We start from the raw sequence: 11,205 nt of genomic DNA on the forward strand, positions 1-11,205 counted from the left end.
ATTATTTCTACTCATAGTAAAGATCTTGTTGCGAATTACCGATTAAGTAGTAACTGGTTAAATCAAACCGATCGGTCGATGTCGCGTCCTTTGTATGATTTAACACTCAAGATGGAGGAGGTTTAATAGTTTAACTTAACCTCAATGGAGTGTTAGCGTTATTTAGCACTTGTACTTGTTCAAAACGAAACACAGCACCCGCACGGTACGATGGTTTGTTAGAGACTGTGCCAGTATGTGCCTGCTTCTCCCCACCAGCCGTTGAGTAGCGGCCATTATGCTCCCCCCACCACCCGTCCCGGAACTTTGTAAATCCGGGATTGCCCAGACAGGTTAGAACATGTCCGAGCCACAAACAGATGGCCACCCAAAATGCCGAACAGATCTTGAACGACACTAATTATAACGCAATAACTTTTTCAGTAAATTAAGGGGGTATTGCTGTCTAGAAATTTAAAAATATCGAAAGATTTTTTTTTTATATTTCCAAAGTTTAGACATTCAAGAGTATGTGTTCACAGGGATTTTTCAAAATTCCAATTATTTACTCGACTACCCTTTGTCCATTAAAATCTTTCTTTAACACGTTGACTGCCACATCTGTTTTTAGAAAAATCTCCGTCAGGCCACGCATGCAGCGGAACCAAGCGTTCTCTGCTCGGTGCTCCCATCGATATTTTTATAATGCGAGTCGATCATCTGGTGGTCTTACCTCTCGTTTCTTTTGTTTCCATTCCTTCGCATTTGTTTCTCATTTCTCCACTTTCTACAAAATCAGTTTGAATCTTGGCCAAGCAACGAACGGTATAACTTAAAATCTCTGCCCCAATTCGTTACAATGTCAAAAAAAAAAAATTGAAAACTTATTTCTTAGTAAGTCAGATAGCAGTGAAAAAGAAAGCTTTTACGAGGCTTATGATTCCGGAAGAAGCATTAGACGCGCATGCAAACTATGTTATGTAAATAAAAGACGTCGAATGTACCGAACAAAGGCACAAAAGAATTTGAAGAAAACAACAACTTATTGATCATATTGTCCCGACCAACCTCAGCTATGTATAGAATGCTTTAAAGTTTTACATGCTAAATAATTTTTTTAATAAACCATTTTCGTATTTAATTTTAGTCTGTTCTTTTATTTTTTGAGAAAAATTTGTACTCTGCCTTGTCTACCGTGAGCGGTAATTTTGACCGCCCGACAAAATATGTTAGTCAAACAAAATCAGTAATAACAAATAATAACAGCTGTTATACCCGTAATCTTTTTAATTTAGCAGCTTTTATGCCCATTTTAAAAACAGTGAACGTTATGGGAATCACGATTGGTCCAGAAGCCCATGCGTTTTATGTCAAACGGGGCGAAACTCGGATCGAACGCTCTGAAATCCGCGCTTCTGATGCTTCAAAGGAAGCTAGGAGACAGTAAATATATACAAAATTTAATTATTGTAGCTGCAACCATTGGCTGCTGCAGTAAGCACATTTCGTTTACATTTACTACCTCGTCACATTGGACAAACTATACGTATGTATGTATATTATATGATTTTTTAGATGTTTGTTTTCATATGCAAATGCTGTTATAGAATCGTATATAACATATAAAATTTATTGTCTAATAAGTTTGGAAGAATAAAGCGTTTGATATAAATGAATAAATTATAATATGTGTGTATTTCAAGATTGATTTATTACAATCAATTTAAATTCCTGATTACATGAAATGTTAAACTTGTACACTAACAATTTTTTCTGTTAAGAGCTAAAAATTTTATTAAAATAAATATTGCACTGTCGTAAATGCTCCAGAAGAACTGAATTTTTTAATCTTTCTTATAACTCAATTTAAAGATAATTATAAACTAATTTTACAACTTGTCCTAGTAGGTAACATTACATACTGTCAATGTATGTTAAAAGTTGCTTCTTAAATATTTTACAAGTAGAACCTGAAATAGAATATACAAGTAAATAGATTTCTGCAAAAAAATAAAATATTTAAGAAATACTACATAGCATGAAATGCAGTATTACCTACGCAGTAGTAGTAAGAGTAGGTATACTTGTAGTAGTTGAGGGAACATCATCATCAAATGAATCATCTTTACTATGTTCATGTAATAAAACATATTCTCTAGAGCTGAATCCAAAACGGATTACATCCCTTTTTAATAGTTCATGGTATCTTCTCGGTTCTAATTTTACATTATTTACAAATGTACCATTTGCAGACTCTAGGTCTATAAGATAAGGGCGAATTCTTCTTCCTTCACCTCCACCTTCCTTTTGAAAAGATACTAAACGATATTGTAAAACCGCATGCTGTTTAGAGCACGAAGGATGATCTAAGGGAATATCAGCGACTTTGCGATCTCTGCCCATTAAATAGGCTGATTGTCTGTGGATATACAAAGTAGGCAATGCTTTTTCTCCTTTGAAAGGATATAACCTCCATCTGCGTTTAGGTTTCCTTGCATCTGATGGTTCAGCATATTTAATGACCACACCATTTACAGTGTTTGTATCTTCTGTCAGTTTTCCAGATAATTCAAAATTTGGCTTATCCTTTTCTTCCAGCTTTGGCTTAGCTTCCGCTTTAACAGTAGGTTTGCCCCATTCTGGCGATGGTTCGTTTCTTACTTTTACTTCTTCCAAATTATTCCTTGTTTCTTTGTTGACATTGTCATGTTTCTTATTATATTCAATAGGGCCTCTCTGTCTCCTTGTTTTTTCTTCATAGTCCCTGTATCGTGGACGAGATTCTTCTCTTCTTGGAGGAGATCTCTCATATCTTCTTCTATCATATTGTCTATCCTCTTCTCTCCTCAGGTGATCATGTCGGCTATCCCTATATAACCTATCCCGTTCGCCTTGCGATCTATCATAATGCACATCATTATTTTCTCTTCTTACGTTTCTGCTAAATTTGTGAACGTCCCTACCTTCTCTCTTGTCTCTGTAACTTTTATTCTTGCTGCTCGATTCCTTTTTGCTGGATCGTCTGTCTTGGTTAGGGTGTCTGTGTTTACGTCTTTTCCGTGACTTTTCGTGATGGCTATCGTCACTACTTTCAGAACTACTGCTAGACATTTTTATACTTTCGTCGATATAATTTCTTCAACGAAGTCAGTCTTCTAACATCTTGATACGAAACGATGCGAGGACAAGATAACCTATGCTAGTAACAAAACAGCCTGTTATAAACACTGTGAGTTTTAATACACACATTAATATATTAATATACACATATAGAAAATTATATTTTATGCTTACGTTTTTCAGTTGATATCTAAATGTGTTCTAAATTCTACTTTTTTTTTACTAAAAACACCAACCATTCGTTTAATTGCACTATACACACTGCCACCATGCGTACGAAACTTCAAATAATGAAACATACATACATACATATATATATATATATGTTTGTGTGCATATACGGTTATACGCTAGTTGCACATAGTTTTATAAAGACGAAGATATAATATGTCATAATGCACTTACATAAATATTTTTATCGTAGAAGATTCTATAATCATATTATCAAAAATTTACGTAATATATTATTATAGATGTACTTAGATTGTTGGGTTTAAATGACTGTAACGGTGCTAATATCTTTTTTCTTTCACTCCTAATGGTAGTAGTTGCAATATTACTTTATGTCTATTGCAAAAATATGATAAATTATAATTATTAAAGCATTTGTTGGCATCATTATAAAAGATGCAATTAATTATATCTTCGCGTAAATTAGATTTGGAGTGGTGGATGTCTTAACTTTGTTAACAACGATGAAATGAAATTGTATACATGGGCGATCTAATTGAAGTTGTAACTAACTTTTAAACGTATTAATTAATTTGAACTGAATCGAGTTAACAATAACTTTGTAATTATCGCTGTGGGTTACGACAAAATTTGAATTAGCACGGCGCATGTTCGAACTTACGATATCCGATTAGAAGAGTTTCTTTATAAGGTAGTGGATGATTTACATGTAAAAAAAATATTGCGTTTATTTTGTATAAAAAAAGTATAAAATCAGTATATACATAATAGTACATAATTAAAATATCTACAAGGATACTTGTATTTTTATGTCCTTTACCTTTTTTAAACCTTGTTCCGGTTTCGTTGTAATTTTAAGATACGTGAGATGACAGAGAAGGGTTTGTGTGTTATTTTCGGACTTGGCACGCTAAACCTTCTTTCTTTTCCCATTTATTGCTTAAATTTCTACTATGGTGTGCCATAGTATTCATTCTCGTGGAGCACTTAAAACGATGAAAGAGTTGAATCGGTGAAAGAGTCGGTATTGTCGGAGTTACTTTCAGCAGCATCTACAAACGCTGTGGACAGATCTCCGGCCAGTTTGCTCACAGTTTGCGAGGTCACATCATACATGAAGATTTCTTTCTCGCCTTGATCCGCGCCTTCTGGCCTGCAATAGCATCGATGATTATTTGAAAGCCGAAGGAAAGTGAAGCCCGGCGATTTTGATCGTTATTGCTGGGAGAGATGTTCGCGGAAGCGGATCGAATGGAACGTTCATGGAAGATGACGATGGATGACGCAGAATATGGCTCGTTAAAGAATAATTGTATATGTCGTTTAAAGCTAATGGTCGAGTTAACAAAAGCAAACGAGTATAGGTAAGCGTGATTAGTTATGGCATGGAACTCGTGTCTATCACTTACATGGTTACCAATAGAACCACCGACTGTTTCTGCGGCTCCGTTCGGCTTTCCTGCTCCAACCACTTCTTGTAGTTCTCCGCCGTTGGTTTTTTCACCAGTTGTTTCAGAGTATCGCCGGCGAGAAACTTGACCGCTTGCACATCGCTGACCCTTCTGCCTTGCCTCGATTCAATCTCTTTTTCCTCATGAAAGTTATAGTCGACTGGTGCCAATACAACTACGCTAGAGATCTTCCGACCATTAAGTTGCGGCACGTCCGGAATAGGGAAGGAAGCACCACTCACTTTGAGCGGTAGATAACGATTATATTGGGACTCGTCTTTCTCTCCTACGGTTACGGGATTCAACCTGGTAGCATCATCGCGTATGTGTTGATCCGCTAGCGCCTGGCCTTGCTCCGTATTTGGATCGAAGCGTACTACTTTCATCTCCACTCCACCTGGCCGCAAGGTAGCCTGCTCGAACTTAGTCGAGCTATCGGTAGCCGCCTTCTTCGCCGAAACTGGCGAGGAAGTGGAGGAAGAAGAGGAGGTCGAGGAGGAAGCGCTCTCTGCCGTTTGGGGTTTCTTGACGATCGACGGGACCGGTTCGCTGGCAGCTACCGCGGAACCGCCTCCGGCACCGTAGAAATTCGCCAGAGCCTCCGGCGGTAGTTTCTCTATCGGTATGTCGCCGACCTTGTCGTAATCCAGTATTTGTATGTCGGCATTACCCAAAATACCGGAACTCAGCAGCTGTTCCCTGATATCATCCGGTACCTCGTCCGGAAGATTCGCGATATTTTCCCTAATTTTAGCCTCTTTCTTTGGAGAGAAAGTTGTTGTTGTCGTTGGAGCTTCGGTGGTAGTCGTCGTTGTAGTCGTCGTGGTAGTAGTAGTTGTACTTGGAATGAACGGTCTGATGGTTGAGATCGAATTGAATTCTTCAGAGGGACTGACTGGAGTCGCGTAAATCTTTTGCGAAGGACTCGCGCTGTTTCCGGCAAACGATGGACGTCCCCAGATCGAAGATCGTTGTGGAGACGCTGGGAATCTTTGTTGCTGTTGTGGTTGTTGAAGATTTTGAGAGAAAAATCCTTGTTGCTGACTTTGAATAATTTGCTGTTTCGTATTCAGATGCTGTTGTTGATCGCTTATAAATTCGCTCGGTGGATTTCTTAAGATGTCTGGCGACGAACTCGGCGGTTGAGCGGAAACGTATTGATTCTGTGGCGTGTCTGGAAATCCAGTTGGCTGGATTACCGGATTAGGTGGGAAAGGGCCAGGATGAAGTGGATTTTCTCGAATTGCATAGTGTTGCTCGAGCTTCGGAACAGCTTTGAAAATTTCCCCTCCTGGTTTTTGAATTTGAGGCAAAATTGGTACTTGCGGTATATTGTGCACCGGTTGCGCTTGATTATATTTCAATTGCGAACGATACTGTTGCTCCTGTAACAATTTCTGTTCTTGTTCTTGTTTCCTTCTGCGTTGTTCCTGCAGTCTTTGTTGCTCCTGTAATCTTTGCTGTTCCTGCAATCTCTGTTGGTCTTGCAATCTCTGTTGCTCCTGTATCCTCTGCTGTTCCTGTATCCTCTGTTGTTCCTGTATCCTCTGTTGTTCCTGTATCCTCTGCTGCTCCTGTATTCTCTGTTGCTCCTGCAATCTTTGATGATCCTGTTGTCTCTGTTGTTCGTGCTGTCTCTGCTGATCCAGTATCCTCTGTTGCTCCAAGAATCGTTGATGCTCCTGAAGTCTTTGTTGCTCGTGCTGTCTCTGATGTTCGCGCTGCTTTAGCAATTCCTGTTGACGACGTTGCTCGTGATACCTTTGTTTCTCTAATTCTTGTTGCTTATACGAGGACAAAGGTGGCTGCTGCGGCTGTTGTTCCACGTTGAAGGGACTGCCCTGGTTCGGTGGCAAAGGTTGATTTTGTACCTGTACGTTTTGATGGGAAACCGACAACGTAGGTGGGAACCCTGGTTGCTGTGGGTGGTTAATATTGACGCGATGAGATGTACCGAAAGTATTGAACGGCGCTCGTTGTTGTACATCTGGCAGACCTTGAATCGTTATAGGCAATCGTTGAGGTCTTTGCAACGGACTCCTCGCTTGCGGCGGAGACGAGAAGGACGGCTGTTGCTGCAAGAAATTAGGAGGCGGTTGCTGTTGGAGAGGTTGATGGAGTGCCTGCTGTTGTGGAAAAGAGTTGGCGATTCTCTGCTGTGGAAATGGCGGTGGAACTCTCTGATGGACCGGTTGAATCGGTTGATACGGACCATGTTGTCGTTTAGGAGATCCTGGAGGAGTAGAAGTTGGCTTGGCCTGTTGCTGGGTCGGCGGCGCTTCCAAGTCGCTACGCTTATGATGATTGTTCGGAGGTACTTTATCGGTGCCGAAGGTGACGCGAATACCGCTAGAACCAGAATGGTACACTTCACTGTCGGGTCGAATGATAGCTCTCAAAGTCGTAGAAGGTTCTGACGGTGCCGGTGTCGCCGTGTGAACAGGTTCTTCCGGGTAAGGTGCTGGGTTATCTGGTTTGATCTCTTCGTGTTCCTCGACAGGTGTTAGCGCAGGCACGGGTGGATCGTAGACGACTCGAGACTTATCCCCGTAACCTTTCTTTTTCTCGTATTTCACATAAAACACTTGTATAGGCTCTTTCGTAGGTCTTGGTGGTGGAGGAGGTGGTGGGGGTACCGGTGTCGGCAACGTTTCGTTGGATTCCTTGATGATAATTTCGATGATCGGCTCCGGTTCCGTCGGATAATAATTCAACGGACCCTCTTCGTAAAGATCGTCGCTCTTGGAGCTTGCCAAAGGATTGTAGAGCGGATCTCTCTGAGAATATTGAACGATTGGTTCCATTTGGACGGCATAGGGTGGCGGTCTGGCTCCTCTTCTCGGATAGAATGCAACCTGTTGCCTCTTATCGCGGCTTTTCGAGGACTCATCTTTGGCAAAGGTCGCAACGACGAAGAGCGCTATTATCGTGACAATCTGGAAATGCGAATCTCTATCGGAACATGGAAACAAGAGGAACCAAATGGCATGTATCTGCGTACACAGGCAGAACGCATTTGTGGAAACATTGATCGCGCGTGGGTAACCGAGTGACCCGATTAATAAACAAGAAGAAACATCCTGTAAGGCCTTAAAAGGCCAATCGATTGGTATTCTAGCGTCGCCGAATGGACAGTTACTGCTACCCTGATAAGCGATTCCCAGCCGCGATCGTGTTCCCGATATGGCGAGACCGAGTTACAGCACGTATCGGATATAGGATGTTTCTCGAGTTTAAATTGCGCGAATAGAACAGAAATTCTTGTCGCTTGCTTTACATGGCCATAGAGAGAAAGAAGGAGAGAAAATTTAGGTTTTAGATTCAATGGCGTGCGCGTTTCACCCGGAGAATTCGGTGACTCTCCTAAAGCGCGGCGACTTCTTAATATTCTTCGAACAAAAAGAAAACTCGTACTCGACGCACGCGGACGAAATGAATTCATTTACATGGTTTTCATGCTAAGCGCCGAGCAAATTGAACGGCATAGTGCGAGCTCGTTAGAACACGTACCTCGTTAGAACTTTTTCGTAGAATTTGAAATTCATAGATTAGCGAAAAGAAGAAAAAAGAAAAATACGTTACGAGCTATTAATTGAGCATACATAGACGCGTCGCTAATCCGATATACAATACTTTCCCTTGCTAAGTAGCCAAAGGCGATACGCTGGCTGATTACAAATGATAGAACCGCGTCGAACGTTTCCCGTAAGTAAGAAATGAGACATGGTTATTACGATGAAAGTACAAGCGGGCGCGTTCTCTGAAATCACCTATTTAGCCTATTAATACAACACTCTCGGCGGAGAGTTTCACCGGTTCCCGGGAATATTCTCGAGGAGGCACGATCTTTTATATAATTACCAGCTTAAGGAAGCGCATGGTGTGTCCAAATCAGTTATTCGTTCGGCTTCTTTTTTTCTGGATGGTCGTGTCACACTTCACCGGTTTCACGTGTTTGACTTTAATGAAGAGCGGCTAACTCGCGATAGGCAACATGATATCCGTAGGACCGGGCATGTACTGAAAGATATTGGATGGAGCTTCGTACGGGAACTGAGGACAGATTGGGCCCAGAGGCTTGTTTCTCCCTACCTGATGCCACCACCACGGAACGCTTCATGAAGCTCCTCTCTAATATCGAATACGGTGGGGCACCTTTCTCTGACTCTGGTGGCTACATACACTTTGCGTGGCTAGTGTAAAGCAACGTTTCAACCTTTCGCGTGTAGGACATACAGACGCGGTTCAAGACGAAAAAAAGAAAAGAAAAAAAAAGGAAGGTTCCAGCAAGAGGAGACAACGACGGAGAAGGGAGAAGCGGGCGAAGCCGTTGTCGACTTTCTTTAAATCCGTCTGGCGATCGAAAGGAAAGGAAGATGATTATATTAAACGAGCGTTACTTTTCCGTCGACCTCCAAGGCCTATCGAAACCGAAACCTTCCTTTCCTCTAGGAGAAGGCCGTGTCCGCTACTGGCATGGTGCACACCGAATTATTTGGTGAAAGACTACCGCCTCCGGAGCATGGCAACTTACACGCACACTCACGTTTACATACACTTATCATTACTTTCGCTAAAAGTTTAAAGCGGTTCCGAGCGAACGATTTCTTACGAACAAATCATTTCCTGCGTCTGTCTAATGACCTCTCTTTCACGGCGATAAGCAAATTCTAGCGATCACTTTTACCATGTACCAACAGCCTTTCTTTGACTTGATAATTTCTTAATTCTACTGTATCGTAACGATGATGATTCGTTGTTATTTTGACATCATTTCGCTCTGTTCTTTAATGATATTGTAATTTTATATTCAGTTGCGAGTTTTCCAAACCTAGGCACTAAGAATTACGTAATTACGTCGCTTAATGAATCGAAACTTTAAAACTCATGTAATTGCTGTATACATTTTTCGTTGCGTTTCATTCCTACCTGTTTTGTTTTTAGTCTTGCTACGATTACGTAGTTTTCCTTTCCGTAATAGAGATAGTCCGAGATTTTCCAACAAGTCTATCCCACGTGAAAAGATCGCGTGCACTCTTTTTCCGTAAATTGCGCTCAGTTTGCTGTGAAAGGCAGAAATCTAGAATACCAGTTAAATGAGGATGACCTGGTAAAACCCTTAGTTGCAAAAGCTCTGATGATGCAAAATTCTCATACTTGCGTAACGCGCATTCCAGGCTGATTCATCTGATCTGAGATAGATTCGTTTAGATTGATTCCCTATAACCTCGTCTTCACCTCTGAACTTTAATGACTCAAGGATGTAACAGAATTTCGTTTTCTCCCGAGGCTCGAAAGTGTGCAAATCGATTTGGAAATTAGACAACAGGTACTGTCAGGGTACATTGACATTTAACGATTTCAGTGGACCAGCATGCAGCAACAAAGATGAGTATTTAACGAATATCCACGCACCGTCGAGATTCGACGTCTCGCTCGTCCTACTTGAAAACTTTCACTTACGTTGGCGTAAGAGGTCCAAACAACGACCGAGAGATTCGAACACGATGAGCAAAGAATCGAATGGTCAGTGATTTCTAACTGTGTAAAGGCATATCTTTTGTAAGTAAGACTATTTATTCATATAGACAAAAGACTTTTATATTACAGAATATTTTATCAAGGGAATAACGTAAAACGATACGATTGCTGGTTTCGTAAAATTCACGCGTGAGAGGAAAACCGTGCAGAATCGTTCAAAGTTAATTGTCTGAAAACGATTGAGGATGGATAAATAAGGCAAGCGTAAGGGGACGGGTTTATTATGGCGTTTAGCAATAATTGCAACAGTAGTTTGTGAAACAACATTTAGAAGTGAATTGCACGAGCCGTAGCTGCTGGGTTCTCATGAAAGTCCAGAGATATAGAGTGGCAGATGATATGGTTCTCGATCTACGGCCGTACAGTCTGTGGGTATATATGTAGTTCTCGGAGAGCACTGCGCTCATGAGCAATAACGTAACTGTTGAAGAGTGAAAGTGCCGTAAAGTGGGACATGGCAAGAATAGCGTCCGATCTTTTAATTAATAAATAAAGCAAACAAACGGTTCTCATTTCCTTTGCCTTTCGTATTGAAGCGGCGGAAGACGGTTCGCCGTTTCATAAGACCTTGGCTGATATATTAAAATTTTACGCGTCTCCGTGAGAAAATTACTTTCGATCTAGTTGATCGTTTCCTGGTATCGTTCGCTCGATATATCATGGCTAGGAGCAAAACATCTAAATCGATTACTTCGCTCTTTTTGCGGCAGCCAGTTCGATATTTTTCTTATTATCGTTGACTTTCCTTTCAGCGAAGTTTCTTGTATTAGCTGTATCATTCGCACCTATGTATGCATATTCTCATAACTGTGTTATATAATTAGACAGCATATACGGTATAAACAAAAAGTATTTGTGACCGGTGTTATATTCACTGCGCTTTCTATTTCCATCGTAAAGGGTACATTTTAAAATCTCGTAT

At 40.9% G+C, this 11,205-nt stretch overlaps 2 protein-coding genes across 5 annotated transcripts in view; both read right to left on the reverse strand.

The window, feature by feature from the left end:
* Positions 1 to 1,647: 1,647 nt before the first annotated feature.
* Positions 1,648 to 3,411, reverse strand: LOC122571240 (smad nuclear interacting protein 1). 3 transcript variants are annotated; one of them, XM_043734790.1, is made up of 3 exons: positions 3,274 to 3,411; positions 2,039 to 3,178; positions 1,648 to 1,949 (listed from the first exon to the last, which is right to left on the reverse strand). In XM_043734790.1, exons 2-3 carry the CDS (start codon positions 3,088 to 3,090, stop codon positions 1,937 to 1,939), a joined length of 1,065 nt encoding a protein of 354 aa, XP_043590725.1. In that variant the 5' UTR covers positions 3,091 to 3,178; positions 3,274 to 3,411; the 3' UTR covers positions 1,648 to 1,936. The 3 variants fall into 3 exon arrangements, with proteins under 3 accessions (XP_043590725.1, XP_043590738.1, XP_043590729.1); XM_043734803.1 differs by having other exon boundaries at positions 2,035 to 3,178; XM_043734794.1 differs by having other exon boundaries at positions 2,039 to 3,173; positions 3,274 to 3,388.
* A 609-nt stretch (positions 3,412 to 4,020) lies between these two features.
* LOC122571229 (daxx-like protein) overlaps positions 4,021 to 11,205 on the reverse strand; it is a 28,577-nt gene continuing 21,392 nt past the window's right edge. For both annotated transcript variants that reach the window (XM_043734726.1, XM_043734737.1), the window contains exons 2-3: positions 4,701 to 7,678; positions 4,021 to 4,444 (exon numbers count right to left, since the gene is read on the reverse strand). In XM_043734726.1, coding sequence (XP_043590661.1) covers positions 4,279 to 4,444; positions 4,701 to 7,678 — 3,144 coding nt within the window. In that variant the 3' untranslated portion in view covers positions 4,021 to 4,278. The remainder of the gene's footprint in view (positions 4,445 to 4,700; positions 7,679 to 11,205) is intronic.

This window comes from Bombus pyrosoma, linkage group LG1 (assembly GCF_014825855.1).
Source record: "Bombus pyrosoma isolate SC7728 linkage group LG1, ASM1482585v1, whole genome shotgun sequence".
Lineage (NCBI taxonomy): Eukaryota > Metazoa > Arthropoda > Insecta > Hymenoptera > Apidae > Bombus > Bombus pyrosoma.

Bases quoted from the DNA above. Each gene is read 5' to 3' on its own strand.
- LOC122571240 (XM_043734790.1), bottom strand. From the start codon at position 3,090: ATGTCTAGCAGTAGTTCTGAAAGTAGTGACGATAGCCATCACGAAAAG.